At 44.9% G+C, this 21,067-nt stretch overlaps 1 protein-coding gene across 9 annotated transcripts in view; it reads right to left on the reverse strand.

Moving 5' to 3' along the window:
- Nucleotides 1-21,067, reverse strand: part of MPP4 (MAGUK p55 scaffold protein 4) — a 44,718-nt gene that overhangs the window by 15,804 nt on the left and 7,847 nt on the right. For 3 of the 9 annotated variants that reach the window (XM_081016994.1, XM_081016993.1, XM_081016995.1), the window contains 13 exons: nt 18,975-19,086; nt 16,454-16,575; nt 15,067-15,144; nt 14,486-14,566; nt 12,987-13,118; nt 10,796-10,877; nt 10,478-10,563; nt 8,531-8,602; nt 7,007-7,203; nt 6,258-6,322; nt 5,260-5,277; nt 3,888-3,926; nt 1,461-1,481 (listed from right to left, as the gene is read on the reverse strand). In XM_081016994.1, the coding sequence (XP_080873120.1) occupies nt 1,461-1,481; nt 3,888-3,926; nt 5,260-5,277; nt 6,258-6,322; nt 7,007-7,203; nt 8,531-8,602; nt 10,478-10,563; nt 10,796-10,877; nt 12,987-13,118; nt 14,486-14,566; nt 15,067-15,144; nt 16,454-16,575; nt 18,975-19,059 (1,078 nt within the window). In that variant the 5' untranslated portion in view covers nt 19,060-19,086. The remainder of the gene's footprint in view (nt 1-1,460; nt 1,482-3,887; nt 3,927-5,259; nt 5,278-6,257; nt 6,323-7,006; nt 7,204-8,530; nt 8,603-10,477; nt 10,564-10,795; nt 10,878-12,986; nt 13,119-14,485; nt 14,567-15,066; nt 15,145-16,453; nt 16,576-18,974; nt 19,087-21,067) is intronic. The other 6 variants (XM_081016997.1, XM_081016999.1, XM_081016998.1 and 3 more) reach the window with 4 other exon arrangements.

Consider the following 21,067-nt stretch of genomic DNA (forward strand, 5'->3'; position numbering starts at 1 on the left):
CGACTGCAGTTGGCCGAGAGGTCTTGCACAATAAACTCGCTTCCTTACTTTTTGCAGTAAGGAAAGTGATGGAGAATGGCGAGAAAGATGCTTAATGTAACATCATCTAACCTCCCCACGAAGAAATCAGGATGAATGCTCAGTGAACAGGTTTGTCTGGAAGCGTCATTCACCTCTTAGGCTATGGACATGCCAAAGCTTTAAAGCATATTTGAAACACGTGTCCCCCCTCAAATAATTCTGGGTAATGTAGTTTAAAGGTAAAGGTAAAGGGTAAAGGGACCCCTGACCATTAGGTCCAGTCGTGACCGACTCTGGGGTTGCGGTGCTCATCTCGCTCTATAGGCCGAGGGAGCTGGCATTTGTCCACAGACAGCTTCCGGGTCATGTGACCAGCATGACTAAGGCGCTTCTGGTGAACGGAAATGCCATTTACCTTCCCGCCGGAGCGGTACCTATTTATCTACTTGTACTTTGACGTGCTTTCAAACTGCTAGGTTGGCAGAAGCAGGGACTGAACAACGGGAGCTCACCCCGTCGTGGGGATTCGAGCCTCCGACCTTCTGATTGGCAAGTCCTAGGCTCTGTGGTTTAACCCACAGCGCCACCCGCGTCCCGTACTGTAGTTTACCCCTCCCAAAATTGCAATTCCCAGCAAGCCTTAACAAACTACAGTGCCCAGAATTGAGGGAAATAATGTGCTTTTAAGCTATTGTGTGTACAGAGTTCTTTCCACAAGTTGCCTTAAAACTTATGAAAATCAGTCTCCCAGCTTTATCAGTTATGGTCTCCACACAGCTTTGTGGATTGCAGTGTATTGAAGTCACTGCAGATGCACTGGAAAACTACAAGCATACCTTCTGATTTGTTCTAACAATCTGAACCATGTAAAAAAACAAAACAGGACCACCGCACAAGATTTGCTTGTTAAGGAAGCATGATCTCACTGCTGGGTGTTCTCAGTTGCTTTAAGCCCGATCTGCTCAGTTTACAGACAGATAAGCTTCACATAAACCTGCCCTACTTTTGTATATAATGTGCAAATTCATCCTAGTATCCAAGTGTCAAAAGGGATCCTCCTCCATCATCAGGAGTAATAAGGAGGCCATGAAGTAGATTAGCTCTTCAATCACACTTATATAATGTAATCTCATTATCTTCCAGCTGTCCTCTCGTAACACGTTCGTGGTTTGGCAATTTTCACCGTATGTATGGGAGTCATTCAAAACTGAACGAACGCGGAGAGGATAACCCAGCTGGTCTCAAATGTGTTTTCATTTTGGTGATTAATATCTCCAGATCTGGCTCAGAAAACCCTGAGGCGGCAAACGGCTTTCCAAACGCACACGTGGATCCCACAGTACACTTTTAAAATGAAACCGATCACCTCCATCACATGCTTATTATCATTAGGAAAAGTATAGTCAGTAACACAAAATTGCCAAAAGAAGTATACTTACCAGACTCAAAAGTCTCCTCGTCTTTTAAGTCACCCAGGGAGCAAAAATAGCAAATACATTTCAGTATTATCCTCATCTAAGATAATTAAAACTCACCCCATCAAAAAGGTCTTCGCAACCCCACAGCAACAAGACACACTTAAGTTTCTCATTTCCGCCTCTGATCCGTGCTTAGGGGCCAAAGTGCACATTACAGGACAGAGCCATAATTGGATCTTATTTTTAGTTAAAAGCAACTGCGCTGTGGGGATGGGCGCCAAATTGGATTGCAGCAGCGGCACCGAGGGGACAGGGCACTTAAACCTTTTGCCCCACACTTATTTCAATCCAAACTGCATCCCCAGCACAGCTGTTACAGCCCGAGGAGGGAAGAAAGAAGAGGTCCAGAATATTTTGATTCAGTGTTGGGTAACGTCATTCAATGCAACATACAAAGCCCTCCAAGGTTTTATATCTAGAGAGACAATGAATATGAAATGGCTTTGTAAAATTGGTGGTGGCTTTGATATTAAGAGGAATGTTATGTACTGAAGTTCTCACCCTGGGCCAGCAGGGGGATACTGTAGATAGTTATGCAAATAAGGGATCGAAAGTGACGTTCAGTGATTGGATAGTTTTAGAAAATTGTTACAGTTACATTGTACTGGAGCTCTATATAAGCAGGCTGACTGAACCCTTCAGTTCAGTTCTGTCCTGGCCTGTGAATAAGCAAGAGCTGTAAGAAGAATCGCTGGGTCGTCTGATATGTTCACCCACAACTTAACAAGGAATGCTCTGATTTCACACTCATTCAACAATCTGAACTAGAAGCATTCCCCACTGAATTAGGAATAACAGACTCAGCATATTAGATCAGAGGTACAGTCCCCACTGTCCATGCTCATGCAAGTTTGGCCAGTTTCAGAGAGTCTGTCTGAACTCATCCTTAGCTCAAAGGATTGTTCCCAGAGTTCCCTTTCACAAACAGAAGGGACAGGAGTTCATGAGAAAGGCAGGTGACTTTCATCAAATCCTCCTTTCCACTGCAGTCATTCATGCTGTCTCCCTTACTCTTCCAACCCTGCAGAGAAACTTTTCAAGGTGCACAAGGAATCGGTTGAAATTTTCTTCTAGAGAGAGCATCTCAGGAGCAGAACTCCTCTTGTTGAAACTCTACATCCAGCCCATATTATCCCTTCTCCATTTATGAGCAAGCAGGTCAGAAGATGCAATTTAGCATGAGGTCCCCCCGCTCAAAAGACTGTTTCGTTTTTGCATTTTTCCATATTTAGTAACGTAAGTCACACCAACCCACATTCTGCTTATCCAGGTACTGTACTCTTAGAATTGCCACTCTCCATACGTTTTAGGCATGGCAGGAGGAGGCATCCTTTAGATAGAGCGTCTGCAAGGTACCGTATTTTTCGCCCTATAAGACACACTTTTCCCCCTCCAAAAATGAAGGGGAAATGTGTGTGCGTCCTATGGGGCGAATGCAGGCTTTCGCTGAAGCCTGGAGAGCGAGAGGGGTCGATGCGCACCGACCCCTCTCGCCTTCCAGGCTTCAGGAAGCTATCCGCAAGCCTTGGGAGCCTGCGGGAGTTCCTGTCGGGCTCCCAAGGCTTGCGGACAGCAGCCTGCAGCCTGAAACCTGGGGAGTGCAGCGAAGTGCACCCCAGGCTTCAGGCAGCTCTCCGCAAGCCTGGGAGCCCGGCACGACTTCTCGCCGGGCTCCCTAGGCTTGCAGAAAGCAGCCTGCATCCCGAAGCCTGGGGCGCGCTGAGCAGCATGCCCTGGGCTTCGGGCAGATATCTGCAAGCCTGGGGAGACCGGGGGGAAGTCGCACCGGTCTCCCCAGGCTTGCGGATAGCAGCCTGTTCTGGGGGCTGGGGTCGGGGGAAGCTTGGGCTTCCCCCGCCCCAGCCCCGCGCCTGGGGGGGAAATAAAATTTTTTTCCTTTATTTCCCCCCCAAAAAACTAGGTGCGCCCTATGGGCCGGTGCGCCCTATGGGGCGAAAAATACGATATGTGCCTCCGCTATAACAAAAATGACTACCATGTGCCTCCTTAGATCTGCAGAGGAACAGGGAAACACTAATCCTTCAGCCCATTTGAATTCCTTGCTGTACAAATAATATCCATAAGCTCAAAAAACGGCTTGGTAGGGAGGAAAGCTTTTCAGCTTGTGAGACTTGTGAAACAGTCACAACAGAGGCTTAAACTGCGTAATCAAGCGTTCCTTACAAAACTTATACTTCTCCTGCTGGTTATCTTTATTATGAGCATCAGCTGATAAAACCAGAATGATAACACGTTAAAAAAATTAAAACACACACTTTATTTTGCATGTTCCATCTGAGATAATTTAATAGAACATTTTACTTATACCCAGGTTTGTGGTCCCTTTTGCACAACAACAACCACCCATCCAAACCCAATGTCAGTTACCTGTTTCTACACATTTCTCATCAATCTGCATGTCTTCTTCTGTTTGTTGTATGAAAAAAATGGCAAGCAGAAACAAAAACAGGCCATGAGTTTGTTTGCTTTTAACCTCACGCAATGACAGAAACAAGCACTAATCCAACCAGAGATCCAATTTCTATCGATTTTCTCTGGCGTTTCAGTATTATACCACGGTGCAATGTAGGGGTTGGGAACATTAACAGGTATGTCTAAATTCAGGTAAATAGCCATGTTGGTCTGATGCAGTCGAAATAAATTAAAAAATTAAAAAATTGTCCAGTAGCACCTTAGAGACCAACTAAGTTTGTTCTGGATATAAGCTTTCGTGTACATGCACACATCTTCAGATATTAGGTACGTCTAATTTTCTTTGAGACTGAGGCTACATTTCACTAGGGATGGAAAAACCAGTCCATTTCAGTTTTCTCAGTTGCTCACCATTAAATTGGAATTTAAACTGAGTCTTAAATTCAGTTCCCTGTTTTTCTGCAGAAGTTTGCCCTTTTTTTTAAAATCCGCATGAAAATCTTCCAGCATTTCACTGCAAATTTCTCCGAACAAACACGTTTTCGTACGCAGCTTTTACTAAATGTGTTCATTTTTGCAAGCAATTTCTCCTAACAGAATGCATTTTAGTGTGTCAATTTTCACTAATATATTCATTTTTTAATGCACATGTTCCCCTAATGTATGCAGCTTTGTAAGCATTGTTTGGCTGGACAACTACCCTGCAAAATTCAGATAAGCGCAAATACTGAAGGGTGGTTGTGATTCAGTTCTGAGGTTGCTTCCAAAAGTGCAGATTTAATCTGGCTTTAAACGTGAGGAGGAGGAGAAGGTGGACCACAAAATGAAACAAGGCTGGCTTGACACATTTCAAAGTAAATGTGCACCATACCCTCCAACATTTCTCCGGTGAATATAGTGACATCCAATTCCATAATAATAATTTTATTATTTGTACCCCAGCCACTCTGGACAGCTTGCAACACACAGATATATAAATAATAAAACATTAAACATTTAAAAACAGGGCTGCCTTCCGATGTCTTCTAAAAGTTGTATAGTTACATCTCCTTGGCTCCAGGGTCGCATAACTCAACACTTCTCTGATGAAAATAGGGACGTCCTAAGGAAAAGTGGGACATTCTGGGATCAAATCAGAAACCGGGACGGCTTCTGTAAATCCGGGACTGTCGCTGGAAAATAGGGACACTTGGAAGGTCTGTGTACATTACCATCTAACGATCTCTCCTCCATCAGACCATTCAGTCTAGAGATGAAAATTACCTAACTGCACCACTGCCTGGCATATCTAAATGGAAATATATGACATTCAGACGCCTGTGCTTACCTTCTTCCACAGTACTTACTACTCACAGAAAATCCATGGAGGAAATTAAAAAGAAAGTAAACAGGAGAGTTAAGGAGACTGCCAGAACTTTTGCTCTACACACACACACACACACACACACACACGGCTTCCAACAGATGAAAATATACCAGGAAGAACCATAACTCAGCAATTGCTTTGCAAGCAGAAGTTTGCTGGTTCAGTCTTCCATAGCTAGGATTTCCCTGTCTGAAACTCCAGAAAGCTGCACCCAGTTCGACTTCCAAAACGTTTGGAAACCAAGGTGCGGCTTCCGATTGGCTGCAGGAAAGTCCTGCAGCCTATCAGAAGCCCCGTCAGACGTTTGGGTTCCATTCGCAAACTGGAACAGTCACTTCCGGGTTTGCGGCGCTCGGGAGCCAAAACGTTCGAGTCGCAAGGCATTCGTCAACCAAGGTACGGCTGTATTGAGCTAGATGCACCCTATGGGTTTTGTCGCTGCCCCTCAATGTATGGTGGGGTCTGATTTGTGCTCTAGTCAATGGTGGGAGAAAACTCAGCAGTGGCCAGAGGACTGGAGAAGATCAGTCTACATCCCAATCCCAAAGAAGGGCAGTGCCAAAGAATGCTCCAACTACCGCACAATTCCACTCATTTCACATGCTAGCAAGGTTATGCTTAAAATTCTACAAGGAAGGCTCAAGCAGTATGTGGACCGAGAAATCCCAGAAGTGCAAGCTGGATTTAGAAGAGGCAGAGGAACCAAATTGCAAACATGCGCTGGATTATGGAGAAAGCTAGAGAGTTCCAGAAAGACATCTACTTCTGACCAAACTGCGGGAGGCAGTGGAAGACAGAAGTGCCTGGCGTGCTCTGGTCCAGGGGGTCACGAAGAGTCGGACACGACTAAACAACTAAACAACAACAACAACAATGCTAGGAGGCCATACAGCAAATGAAGCAAGTATCAGAGAAGCTTCCCCACCCGCTATTCACAGCCAGAGGATCTTTCTACTCACGTATGGTTGATTTGAGGCAGGTGTGGGGTTGCAAGGGCTGAGACCACCAGAACTCTCGCTGCTTCCTTAAAAAGAGAATGAATGCAGTTTCCATGGGTCCCACTTCAGACGGGGCATTCTTATTCCCTGTGCTCCAGAATGATAATAAGATGGAAAACTAGCCTCTTCCACCCTATGTGTCAAAGAAGCCCAAAGCAACAGGAAAGGAAACCAAATGAAGAACCTACGTGGTTTTTGCCTACACATCCTCATATGCTGGAATACAACCGCATTTCTTGTTTATACTGTTCCAGTGTTATAGGATCTAACACTAAATAGCAAAAAAAAGGGATGTGGGTGGCACTGTGGATTAAACCACAGAGCCTAGGGCTTGCTGATCAAAAGGTCGGCGGTTCGAATCCCTGCGACGGGGTGAGCTCCCGTTGCTCGGTCCCTGCTCCTGCCAACCTAGCAGTTTGAAAGCACGTCAAAGTGCAAGTAGATAAATAGGTACCACTCTGGCGGGAAGGTAAACGGCGTTTCAGTGCGCTGCTCTGGTTCGCTAGAAGCGGCTTAGTCATGCTAGCCACATGTACGCCGGCTCCCTCGGCCAATAAAGCGAGATGAGTGCCACAACCCCAGAGTCGGTCACGACTGGACCTAATGGTCAGGGGTCCCTTTACCTTTACCTAGGGCTAGGTAGACTCTGGTTCAAATCCCTACTCAGCCACAAAGCCACCTTCTTTTCAGCTGCCATTGGTTTCTCCTACCTCTTCAGAAGGTGGTTCGAGGGGATGAGTCCAGCACAGGCACTGAGGTCAGAGACTTTCCTTGCCTGCCACCACAGGGCATCGTTCTGGTCCACAATCTGAAGAATGTCTCCCTTTTTAAACGGCAGTCCTGCGTCAGCACACGGAATAGCGGGGTCCTGAAGGGGCCAGTAATCTGCCATCGCTCGCACATAGAGCTGATACAATAAAGAGAAGGCTTATTGTAAATATTTACATCCCATCTGTCTGTGAACTAGGTTTAAGGCTGCTGTGTGTAAGGGAAGAACCCAACAGGCATGGCTAAAACATGATATGATAAAACATTAACAATGTAAACAGGATCAGGGTGGAATCTGGTGTTTCAAATTTCAGCAGCGCCCTGTGCGAGGTCAAAATTCAGTACCCAGTGCGGCAGAACCGGCTATGCTGCCCTAAATCCACCTTTGACAGTAGGGAGAGCATGAAATAAATAATCTTACAGGCCAAAGACCTGTCTGAAAGGAAGACCTGAAAATCGGCAATGGACAAGCCTCTCCAGGGACAGAATTCTGCAGTATGCAACAGCCACAGAAAATGCCTTTCTTTCTCATGCCTACCAAATGTAACTCAGAAACTGGCAGGACACACCAGAGCTTTGCTCCTGAATATCATAAACTGTCAGGTTCACATAGAAGCCAGTGGGCCTTCAAGATTTTACAGTGGTACCTCGGGTTACATATGCTTCAGGTTACACACTCCGCTAACCCAGAAATAGTGCTTCAGGTTAAGAACTTTGCTTCAGGATAAGAACAGAAATTGTGCTCCGTCGGCACAGCAGCAGCAGGAGGCCCCATTAGCTAAAGTGGTGCTTCAGGTTAAGAACAGTTTCAGGTTAAGAACGGACCTCCGGAACGAATTAAGTACTTAACCTGAGGTGCCACTGTATATACTTCTGGATGCACTGTAACATGTCTCTATAAACAGCACAGATTTGACAGCCCTTAGATCATGGGTAGGCAAACTAAGGTCCATGGGCTGGATCTGGTCCAATCGCCTTCTAAATCCGGCCCATGGACGGTCCGGGAATCAGCGTGTTTTTACATGAGTAGAATGTGTCCTTTTATTTAAAATGCATCTCTGGGTTATTTGTGGGGCCTGCCTGGTGTTTTTACATGAGTAGAACATGTGCTTTTATTTAAAATGCATCTCTGGGTTATTTGTGGGGCACAGGAATTCGTTCATTATTAGTTTTTTCAAAATATAGTCCGGCCCCCCACAAGGTCTGAGGGACAGTGGGCCAGCCCCCTGCTGAAAAAGTTTGCTGACCCCTGCCTTAGATGGAGTAAATTATGACATCGTCCTTTTGAATACTAGCTGCTGGGAACAGGATAGCATGATTGCCCCCAGGCCTTGTTTGTGGGCTTTTCAGGAATGGGAGTTGAATTGACAGTACCAATTCTCCTTTTGGGATTAACTGGATTAGCCACACTTACTTTGATTAACTCTCTGCAGCCACAGAGACCTGGAGAAATAAACACATCTTACCGTCGTTTGATTGCTGACTGGCCGATCAGAAACTGGAATCAGCTTGAACATAATAGTTCCCTGCGACAGTGCCTGCAAAAACGCCAAAAGCATAGTATTTCAGCACCCAAACCAACAGATTAGCAGTTCTAGATTTTTAAAAAGACACTCCTGTGAAGGCAGGATTAATAAAGTTCACAGCGACGCCATTTTAAGTGTGTAATTGTTGGTTATCGGGGCTAATAAGGCTTTGAGCAGCAGAGATTTACCAGGGAAGAACTGAGGCAGCTGCCACCTGACTCCTGATGATCGTCTTCCAAAGCAACTACTCTATTCCAAACTTAAAAATGGAAAGCGTAATGCTGGTGGTCAACAAAAGAGGTTTAAAGACTGTCTCAAGGCAAATCTAAAAACATGTAGTATAAACACTGACAATTGGGAAACACTGGCCTGTGAGCGCTCCACTTGGAGAACAGCCTTTACCAAAGGTGTCATGGGCTTTGAAGACACTCGAACTCAGAACGCAAGGGAGAAACGTGCTAAGAGGAAGGCACGCTTGGCAAACCCTCGCCATGATCAACTCCCACCCAGTAACCAATGTCCCCACTGTGGAAGGACCTGTGGATCCAGAACTGGCCTCCACAGTCACTTACGGACTCATTGTTAAAACTGTGTTTATGGAAGAAAATCTTACTCGGCCACGAGTGATTGCCAAAGAAGAAGAGAAGCAAGAAGAAGATGATACCTGAATTTGCTTATGCTGGCCTGCTTTCCGTTTTGTAGTGTGTTCATTGAATTGCAAGCCAGTATTTTAAACTGCAAACCATTTTGAGCAGATAAGCAGTATTCAAATAAAATGTTTAAAGTATCCCCAAGGCCTGTGACATTTATGCAATTTGTTTGCTAGGTGACATTTCTGGAGATTTTATTAACACGTCACCAAAGAACCCAGGAAGAATGCTATTGATTATGCATGGTGGTGGTGGTGAACAGTTCAGTTTTTAATAGGTTCATCTGAATTAACTTGTGTGGGCTTGCCAATGGGGACCAATAAACATTTTGTTTGCATAGAAAGCTGTCTTTGTGGTTTTTGGGTGTTCGTTTTAATTATTACATTTTAATTATTACAATTTAATAATTGTAAAAATCAACCAGATGTCCAGGTATTCGGGTTAAGTGCTGTCCTTGAAAACAACTGTGTTGAAAACAACAGACACTCTGGCACCAGAAATCCAATTTAACACACATAGCAGAGTGAAAATCAGTTGTGTCTGGCTTGTGTCAGTGGATTTTTAATCACACTGCATGTGCAGATTGGCCTACCAATGCCAGCATTTATGTGGTATCAACACAGCTGGATTTTTTTTGTGAATGACCACTGCTAATACCGCAATCATTGACTGGATTTTTCTGCATTTCCTTTCCTTTATGTATTCCTGCTGACAATCCCCCCCCCCCCCCCCGCATCATGTGTGTGTGTGTTCGTGTGTATATAATACAGTATGTCCTGAAATTCAGCATAACTTGCATGAACCTTTAAGGTGTCACAAGACCAGGTCTGGCGTTTGCTTTTCCCTGTGATCTGATTTGATATTCCCAGACCTGCTTGCAGATCAAAATGCAAGTATTGGCCGGATGATGCACCTTTCTAGATTTCTAGATTTTTTTGATGCAGTTCCATCCCCCAAAATATTAACAGCAAAAGTATGTTATGTTTAAAGAAATGCACTCAAATGCATATTTTAGAGAAAACGTCAATGAAATTTGCATGTTTTTATGGGAAGATGGTATAAAAATTGCAAACCATTTCCCTGCAAATCTTCCATGCTCCCTTTTTGCAAAGTTAAAAGAAGAAAAGGAGGGAAGGAATGGGTCTACAGGTGAGTGCCAAAGATGCAGGGATGGATGGACTAACTTAACACCTTCTGATGTTCTCATTGGGAGGTATTAAAAATGTAAATATCATACCAGAATGTGAATTACTTGCTCTGGCTCCAAGCCTTCCACCGGAACTCCATTCACCTCGACCAGTTTGTCTCCAGCGTATAACAGCCCTATGATAGAAAAGAGGGCATTGAGAGATCTGCCAGAAAATAGGAGGGACAAAAATATTCTGCCCTTCTGAGGGATGCCTGCATTCTAGCCAGAATTCTAGACAAGGGGAATCAATGATCATGAGGCAATATTGGCAGAGAAATCAATTTACAGAACCTAACACATGCACACACAAAAATCACCCCCAAACTACCATTCCTTCCTTGCTGTGTATTTTAGAATTCATCTTACCACTTCTATCTGCCAATCCACCATGGATTACTCTCGCTACAGTAATATCTCCTGTTAGCTCATGGCGTTTAATAGTGGCACCCTAGGGTGGAAAAGAGAGAAAGAGAAAGAGAAAGAGAAAGAGAGAGAGAGAGAGAGAGAGAGAGAGAGAGAGAATATCACTGAACAAGTGAATGAAATAGAAACAAAGAATTCAGCAAGTATTTAAATATTATTGCAAATGGTGAGAGATTGTTAGAAACATTAAGGCTGGAGTCCTCATTCCATGCACACACACTCCTTCTATAGATATCAGATGTTGCTAACAGCTGGCATTCTTTTTACCTATATATCATGAAACAATTTAAATTACCTTACACTAGGTAAAGGTAAAGGGACCCCTGACCATTAGGTCCAGTCGTGGCCGACTCTGGGGTTGTGGAGCTCATCTCGCTTTATTGGCCGAGGGAGCCAGCGTACAGCTTCCGGGTCATGTGGCCAGCATGACTAAGCCGCTTCTGCCGAACCAGAGCAGCGCACGGAAACGCCATTTACCTTCCCGCTGGAGTGGTACCTATTTATCTACTTGCACTTTGACGTGCTTTCGAACTGCTAGGTTGGCAGGAGCAGGGACCGAGCAACGGGAGCTCACCCCGTCACGGGGATTCGAACCGCCGACCTTCTGATCGGCAAGTCCTAGGCTCTGTGGTTTAACCCACAGTGCCACCTGTGTCCCTACACTACATAAGCAAAATAATACGCTTAACTGCACTAGAGGGTTTTTTGTAAGGGAAAAATATGCAATAGTCACAGTTGGATTTCCTCAATGTCTCCACCTCTTACATATAACCTTCTGTAACATTTCTAACCATATCGCTTTTCTTCTCTAGCTTACTTTACCCCCAAAGCAGCCTTTTAATAAGCCTACACAGGTTGCTAGCACCCGCTGGGGCTCTCTCTCCTGCAGCAGCCCATTGCATTTCTAAGTTGGGTGAGGAGCAGCAGGAATCTCTCCTCAGGCATCCTGTTTGACTTCTACGTGGAATTCCTTGCCCACCTATGACTACCAGGCTAGTGTTTCATGACAAGGCCGCCCTCAAAGCTCAGCAGATGTAACAACTTCCTAACATATCCGCTCCACTTCCCAGTGGGGAGGAGTTGCGGTGGACCACGTGGCCACCCACTCCCCACCGGGGGCGGGGGACTCTGTCCCCCGTTGCCTGGGGGATCCCGGTCACGTCAGAGCCCGGCCAGCCAACCCGCTGGCCGGGGGGGCGTGGCAGGGGCCGTTTAAACGGAGGAGCGAACCAGAGGACTTCCTCTTGGCTCGCTTCCTCAGTCACCCGCCCTCCCTCCCTTTCTTACAGGTTAGGCAATGACCTTGCTATGGACTTCGGTTGGTCGCCTTGGTTGTCTGAGGGGCCTGGTAGGATTTTTTTCCACTTGGCAAATTGGAACTGGCCACTTGCTTTTCGCCTACCTCGTAGCAATCGTCACAACTTTGTTAGGGTTGCGGTTAGGCATTGTTTGACCTTGTGTGGGGGAGGGGAGGTGTGGCCATCACCTGCCCCTCCATGCTTAAGGGTATCCCGTTAAAGGAATCCGGGGGTGTTGTTCTAGTCTGAAGCCTGGCTGGCGGGCTAAGGCCTTGACACGACCCCGACGGGAACACCAGGGGGAGCTTGAGTTGGTTCGCATCGACTGGGCTCCCCCTACCGGTGGCTTACCCTTACTGGGGAGTTCCTGCACAATGGGCAGGAGTCAGATATAGTCAGGTCCAATCAATGCCTAAGCCAATACCGCTCACATTCTGTAATTTCAATAAAGTTGTGGCCAAAAATTTGCCCAATAACATAAACCTAATATCCATGTCCTTTTGTGAGTTATTTGCAACGAGGGGGTGGCTGCGAGGTCTTGACATGCAATAGGGGGAAATACGCACCTCTCTGCATCTGAAAGCAAAGCAAATAATTCACATTACTCTGATCACTGCGGCGCTGCCTAAGCTCTCTTAAGCGCTACGTTGGGGAAGGAAGACTCTTACACGGTGAAATCTGTTCTTCATGAAAACCACCTCATGGGCATATCCTACTCCTTTCTCATATTTTTAAAGCTCGTGTTAAAACTCTTCATTTGTGAAGCTGTCCTTCTAATCTGAAAAAAAAGTTGCTTAAGCTGGTGGCACAAGTTTAGAATCAAATGTCCAGCTTACAAGGGGCTGCTTGTTTTTCACCAGGCAGACTATTCTCATCGCCTCCTCATTTTCAGGGATGTTATCTGGCAGAGGTGGGAGGATTGGTTCATAGTCCTTCTGGGCCACCGTATCATGAGCAGACAGAAAGGCCTGTGAGGAGGAGGAGGAGGAGGAGGAGGAGAAGAAGAAGAAGAAGAAGAAGAAGAAGAAGAAGAAGAAGAAGAAGAAGAAGAAGAAGAAGGGGCAAGCAAATGTTTAGCATCATCTTTGCATCCAGATACTGTCATTTGTTTCTTTCTAATCCAGAATACGGCAGCTAGACTGGTGACTGGGAGCGGCTGCCAAGACCACATAACACCGGTCTTGAAAGACCTACACTGGCTCCCAGTACGTTTCCGAGCACAATTCAAAGTGTTGGTGTTGACCTTTAAAGCCCTAAACGGCCTCGGTCCAGTATACCTGAAGGAACATCTCCACCTCCATCGTTCTGCCCGGACACTGAGGTCCAGCACCGAGGGCCTTCTGGCAGTTCCCTCATTGCAAGAAGCCAAGTTACAGGGAACCAGGCAGAGGGCCTTCTCGGTAGTGGCACCCACCCTGTAGAACGCCCTCCCATCAGATGTCAAAGAGAAAAATACCTACCAAACTTTTAGAAGACATCTGAAGACAGCCCTGTTTAGGGAAGCTTTTAATGCTTAATAGGTTATTGTATTTTAGTGTTTTGTTGGAAGCCGCCCAGAGTGGCTGGGGAAACCCAGCCAGATGGGCGGGGTATAAATAATAATTTATTATTATTATTATTATTATTATTATTATTATTATTTCCATTCTGCCCAAAAGCTGATGCGCCAGAGGTGATCCTCACCTGGTATATGAATCTTGTCTTCATACAACATTCCTCCCAGTTGTCATTCTTTTACAAAAGGAGAACTAACAGATAATGAATCAATGGACTATTTGTGAGGGATCTGAAGTGAGGCCTCCCAGTTTTAGCATGCTATCGGCTTGCCAAATATCAGATATGGTATTTTTTGGGTTGTTGGGAGAAGAGTGATGGAGTTTCCATATTCGCTGAGTATGCTGCATATTAACAACCCTACCACGCTCTACTCCTAAAGGTAAAAGTAAAGGGACCCCTGACCATTAGGTCCAGTTGTGACCGGCTCTGGGGTTGCGGCGCTCATCTCACTTTATTGGTCGAGGGAGCCGGCGTGCAGCTTCTGGGTCATGTGGCCAGCATGACTAAGCCGCTTCTGCCGAACCAGAGCAGCGCACGGAAACGCCATTTACCTTCCCGCCGGAGTGGTACCTATTTATCTACTTGCACTTTGACATGCTTTCGAACTGCTAGGTTGGCAGGAGCAGGGACTGAGCAAGGAGAGCTCACCCCGTCGCAGGGATTCGAACCGCCAACCTTCTGATCGGCAAGTCCTAGGTTTAACCCACAGCGCCACCCGCGTCCCTCTACTCCTAAACTTTCTCCTTTAATGCTGAGTAATTTCATGGTCGGTACTCGCCTTGAAGTGTGGTCCTCGGAGCAGTCGCCGTAGCTCTTTAACCTCTGGAGACTGTTGGACTCCCCGCAACAGCTCCACCACCTGAAGGTGACACAAAGAAGACTAATTTTGTTATGTACTGAAGTTCTCACCCTGGGCCAGGAGGGGGATACTGTAGATAGTTTTCACTCAGGTCCACATATGCAAATAAGGGATTGAAAGTGACGTTCAGTGATTGGATAGTTACAGAAAATGGTTACTGTTGCGTTCTAGTGGAGTTCTATATAAGCAGGCTGGCTGAACCCTTCAGTTCAGTTCAGTTCTGGCCTGTGAATAAACAAGAGCTGTTTGAAGAATCGCTGTGTCGTCTGATATGTTCACCCACAACCTAACAAATTTCATCTATAGAGCACCATCTTTTTGTTAGCAGCTGAATGGTGAGGCACATATTTGATCACCGATACAGAGAAAAACCAAATCACACGCTATCACGCTACTCCTCTGGAGATCATTAACTTTGAACGGAAAGCCCAGGCCCATCGAGCGGTTGGGTTATTTTCTGTTCCAGTGACTTGAGTCTGAATCTGATCTTGCAATCTCACCTCGTGGGTCAGCGGTCGTGCCTGTGGTGTGAGTGGAACTGGTCTTCTTTTGATATACAGATGAAGACATTCATAAACCTAGGAGTAGAAGTGCTCAAGGTGAAATATACCATTGCCACAACATAGTAATATGGAACAAATCTCCTAACATTGCTCACATGCCCCTGATTTTCCTCTGTCACCAAAGGGTGCATCTTGGTTAGGTCTGGGTTGTAGCCAAATTGTCCATAGATTTTACCAGAGGCTTGTGTCCTCTTTTAGAACTCCAACACTTACCTGTATACTCATATACTGCTTACAGTGCCAATATTATTATGAAATTTCCTGAAACTATCAAATAGGATGTGGGTTAGAGTGGCTGGGGGAACCCAGCCAGGTGGGCGGAGTATAAGTAATTATTTATTTATTTATTTATAATTATAATTATATCTTAATACTCTCATGTTTAAATGGGAAACATCTGGGTTTGGGAAATGTTTGCAGACAGGAAGCTGGAAGGTTGATTGCCTGAACTGGTTCGATCATTTTGATAAGGCTTAAGGATCCTTCTGTATTTTATATGAGGGAAAAAGTGCCGTATTTTTCCATGTATAAGACGCCTCCATGTATAAGACGCCCCCTATTTTTAGGGACTCCAATTTAATAAAATAGGGTGGAGAGTGCCCCGTGTATAAGGCGACCCACAGTCTTTCACATACAGTGGTACCTTGGGTTACATACGCTTCAGGTTACATATGCTTCAGGTTACAGACTCCACTAACCCAGGAATAGTACCTCGGGTTAAGAACTTTGCTTCAGGATGAGAACAGAAATCGTGTTCTGGCGGCGCGGCAGCAGCAGGATGCCCCATTAGCAAAAGTGGTGCTTCAGGTTAAGAACAGTTTCAGGTTAAGTACAGACCTCCAGAACGAATTAAGTACTTAACCCGAGGTACCACTGTAATTTTAAAGTAAAAAACCCGTACTCTAATACACAGAAAAGTATGGTAATTTATACTTGCATCTACAGAATGGATCTGCAATGATTATTGATCATTGGCGGGGGGGGGCTGTATTATCTCTTCATCCGTTGATTTACCGTATTTTTTGCTCTAGAAGACTCACTTTCTCCCTCCTAAAAAGTAAGGGGAAATGTGTGTGCGTCTTATGGAGCGAATGCAGGCTGCGCAGCGATCCCTCTTGCTGTTCTGGGTTCTGAGATTCAGAATATTTTTTTTCTTGTTTTCCTCCTCCAAAAACTAGGTGCGTCTTGTGGTCTGGTGCGTCTTATAGAGCGAATAGTACGGTAATCACCCCAGCCCCTACATTGGAAAGAAATGGGTAGCTCTGAAAATTTCTATATACTAACAGCTGCCAAATGACTTTGCTCGCACTGGAAGAGATCTTACCTTCAGGAGAGCCTGCAGCCACGGAGATCTCAGCAGGTCATACAAGACACCAACTCCATTGACATCTCTCTTATAGAACAGACTCAGTTCATGCAGGACCAGAGACAGAACATGCGATAAACCTAGCCCACAGACAACATACATGATTATTGATGGCATCATTTCCACACCCAAGTTACAGCTGCAATCGAACCCCCATTGTAAATCAGGTTTATTATCAAAATTTACAGACTTTCGGTTGGTGCTGACCTTTAAAGCCCTAAACGGCCTCGGTCCTGTATACCTGAAGGAGCGTCTCCAACCCCATCGTTCAGCCCGGACACTGAGGTCCAGCGCCGAGGGCCTTCTGGCGGTTCCCTCGCTGCGAGAAGCCAAGTTACAGGGAACCAGGCAGAGGGCCTTCTCGGTAGTGGCACCCGCCCAGTGGAACGCCCTCCCACCAGATTTCAAAGAGAACAACAACTACCAGACTTTTAGAAGACATCCGAAGACAGCCCTGTTTAGGGAAGTTTTTAATATTTAACGCTGTACTGTTTTTAACACTTGATTGGGAGCCGCCCAGCGTGGCTGGGGAAACTCAGCCAGATGGGCGGGGTATAAATAAATTTATTATTATTATTATTATTATTATTATTATTATGGATGTTTCCAATGATCAAATCAAACAAAAGCAATTGAAATAGCTCAACACAGTGGATGCTTCAAGTGGTTTCTCCAAATTGAGCTGAAAATGCAACTTATTGGTTGCGTGTTTCTTGTCTTCCTAGGTAATAAAAGCTTAGAGCTTTGCCTAAAGGCAAGAGCCAAAAGATTCTCGTTCTGTAGCTCTTCAACAGAGGGGCAGAGCCAGTGACCAACAAGGGGAGAAGAATGTCATCATTAGACTGCTTTGCTAATGCTGTCTGTCTTGAAACCCGAGACTGTGTAATATAAAAGGGTGTTCTTTGGACTTGGCAGGAGCACCCTAGATCCAGGTTTTCATGATTTGTTAATAAGTTAGCATTTCAATTTTATAAACATTTTAGCAGTGGATTTGTCACATTGCCTTTAATTTCTGAAGGCATCCTTATTAGTTGTTAACTTTCAAAAAAAGGGTAAGATGATGAAACACCTAAGTAGTTAGGGACTTTGTCCCTCTATGCCTAAATCTAAACAAAGCAGAATTTGTTCTCTTCTCATTTCTCAGCTGTTATCATCAACATAATTTCTCTTTAAATATTTAGATATTTTATACCTCGAAGGACAGCTTCATAGAATAAAACAATCCTCTGAATTAAGCAACAGCCATAAAACCACTACATCAGATTAAAATCCAATGGTGCCATAGCTGTCAATTTACAGATTTGAAAATAAGGGACCAGCAGCCTCGAAAATAAGGGATCAGCAGCCAAAATAAGGGATTTTCCGGGCACAGGTATGTTCAACTTCTGAGCCCCTCTGAGCCAAAGGCAGAAAGCCCAGCCAGCAGCCAAACGAAGCCTCAAGCGGTGGTTCCCACAGCGCAGCAACCCAGCAAAGGAGATGCAGCAAGGAAAACCACCGTCACCTTTCCGCTGGGAAGCGCTGAGCAAAGGCGAGTCCCCAGGCAACGCGGCCGATTTGATCGGCACAAGGCATGCAAGCTCCACCCCCCAGTCGTTGTTAGACTCCTTATTGGGTGAGCAACGCAGCCAAGCAACACAGTTGGAGCCTCCCTCCCCCATGGCTGGCAGGGAGGGAGGGAGAAGAGCTGCTTCCTTTGAAACCCGGGAAATTTAAGGGACATCATCAATCCGGGACACGGTGCTGGGATAAGGGAGTTTCCTGCCAAATAAGGGACGGTTGACAGCTATGAATGGTGCAGCAGTATAAATACCTAAAGTACGTTGGCTGAAATACCAATGTAAAAGAAACTGCATTATTCCCATTGGGATATCAGTCTCAGAGAATGGTCCAAAGGCATATAATGAATTTATCTTGTTGACACTAAGCCGATTTGATCAGACCAGTGGCTGAATGGGAGACTGCCTAGGAACTCTCCTTTGGGTTTTGAGCTCAGTCTCAAGTCTAGCCATTAGGCCTTTTGAAACAGATGTAAGCATTTCAATTAAAATAGGTACCGTATTTTTTGCTCTATAAGACTCACTTTTTCCCTCCTAAAAAGTAAGGGGAAATGTGTGTGTGTCTTATGGAGCGAATGCAGGCTGCGCAGCTATCCCAGAAGCCAGAACAGCAAGAGGGATTGCTGCTTTCACTGCTCAGCGATCCCTCTTGCTCTTCTGCCTTCTGAGATTCAGAATTTGTTCCCCATTGTTTTCCTCCTCCAAAAACTAGGTGTGTCTTATGGTCTGGTGCGTCTTCTAGAGCGAAAAATATGGTATTTTCAAACAGACAACAGGCTTTCTAGTTTGTACACCTGGACAGCTCTGGTATGGTGCTCTGCAGTTGCGCAGATTTAAGTGAAAAGAAGAGGAATACATATCTACTATTACATTCATCTATTTTTTTTATTTAAAAAAGAGAATAAACCAATGGGTCGCACCATTTTCATGGCTACGCAGCAGGGCAGCTTTCTCCATCTTCTCCCTCATCCTTGGAGTTTCTGCACGTTTCTCTGAGTGGATCATCTGAGCTGTATACAATCAGAAGCCGAACTGGAAAACAAAGCAAAAGAAATAGGTTATATAGTTAAATTTGAGTTTTTAATAGCACTTGAGAATGAAGACTGCAGGGGAATTGAGGTGGATGCAAAATACCTTCTTTGAAGTTTAACTGTTAGATGTGTAAAATTTTGGAACCCTCTGTCTGGAATAACAACACGAAGAAAATACCATAGGTCTCAGTACAGACTGGGATGCATTTACGACAAAAGTATTTTCAAACGTCATTAATGAAGCAAATAATAAAAGTTTGCTGTTGTACCCGGTGCTTTTTTTCTAAAGAAATGTTTAGGGGTGCTCTCATTTTGACTCAAGAAAATCTCCATTTTATAGTTCAAATCATGGAAAATAAATACAGTAAATGGACAAAAGTACAAAGATTCACAAAATGTTTAAGGGTATGCATACCCATGTGTCCCCCCAGAAAAAAGCACTGGTTGTACCTTTATACGGGCTATGTTACATTTAAGGAATTATCAGATTGTTTTCATCTTGACATGGGGCTCAAACCAATTAAAAACCCAATATTTATTTAGTGCTATACAGTACTTGCGACTAGTTTCACACACACACACAAGAGTTACACACTTTTGAGATTTTTTAAAAGTTTGCCTTGTTTGTAAAGAGGTAAAGGACCCCTGACAGTTCAGTCCAGTCGCGAACGACTCTGGGGTTGCGGCGTTCATCTCACTTTACTGGCTGAGAGAGCCGATGTTTGTCCGCAGACAGTTTTTCCAGGTCATGTGGCCAGCATGACTAAGCCGCTTCTGGTGAAACCAGAGCAGTGCACGGAAATGCCGTTTACCTTCCCGCCGGAGTGGTACCTATTTATCTACTTGCACTTTGATGTGCTTTTGAACTGCTCGGTTGGCAGGAGCATGGACCGAGCAATGGGAGCTCACCCCATCGCGGGGATTCAAACCGCCGACCTTCCAATCGGCAAGCCCTAGGCTCAGTGGTTTAGACCACAGCGCCACCCGCGTCCCACTTGTTTGTACTAAGACAGAAAAGGACATAGACGCAGAGAAGGGCAAGCAGTGTCCATTTTCACTCTTCAAAAGGTACCAGGTCAAACAGAAATTGCAACGCATGTACAAGTTGGAACACAAGAAACTACTGTATTTTTGCTCTATAAGACACACTTTTTCCCTCCTAAAAGGTAAGGGGAAATGTGTTTGCGTCCTATGGAGCGAATGCAGGCTGCGCGGCTATCCCAGAAGCCAGAACAGTAAGAGGGATTGCTACTTTCACTGTGCAGCGATCCCTCTTGCTGTTCTGGCTTCGGGGATTCAGATTTCCCCCCCCCCCTTGTTTTCCTCCTCCTAAAACTGGGTGCGTCTTATGGTCTGGTGAGTCTTATAGAGCGAAAAATATGGTACATTGTGCAGGAAGCAAATATTGGTGTTTCAAGACTCTGAAGAAGCACAATATCCCAGAAACACAGCCTTACATTGTGGGTTTTCTAGAACCCCCACAATGTGACTAATGTGCCTTTGCCATGTTAAAAGCAACAGCAACTAAAGGAAAGCTCATCATGACCATGTTACAGAATGCGTGGTTAACATCAACTCAAAAACCTATAAAAAGGACTTGTGTTACAGAATGTATAATGTGAAAACAGCAACTACAGAAAAGAGGAGGCTACATTGCTCGTTTCCAAAAGGCAAGTGTCAAGAGAGTTATGCATGCAAACTTAATCTATTTCAAGGAATGGGTAAAAGGAGGAGAGAATATATTTCTCCAGTATAGAGAAATCAGTCCCTAATTTGCTGTGAAAATGCTGCTAGACTGGTGTCAGAAGAGGTTTCTGGAAGGGGTAAACAAATGGATAAAATAAGCAGCCATTAAAGGGGGGTGGGGATAAACTGAAGTTGGCATCCTCTCAACCTTTCCCAGCACAGATGATTTTGGACAGCTTGTGGTTCTGAAAGTACCGTATAAAGTCTTCAAAAAAATAGTAATTATCCAGGTCATA

The sequence above is a fragment of the Podarcis pityusensis genome, assembly GCF_964106645.2.
Source record: "Podarcis pityusensis genome assembly, chromosome: 1".
Lineage (NCBI taxonomy): Eukaryota > Metazoa > Chordata > Lepidosauria > Squamata > Lacertidae > Podarcis > Podarcis pityusensis.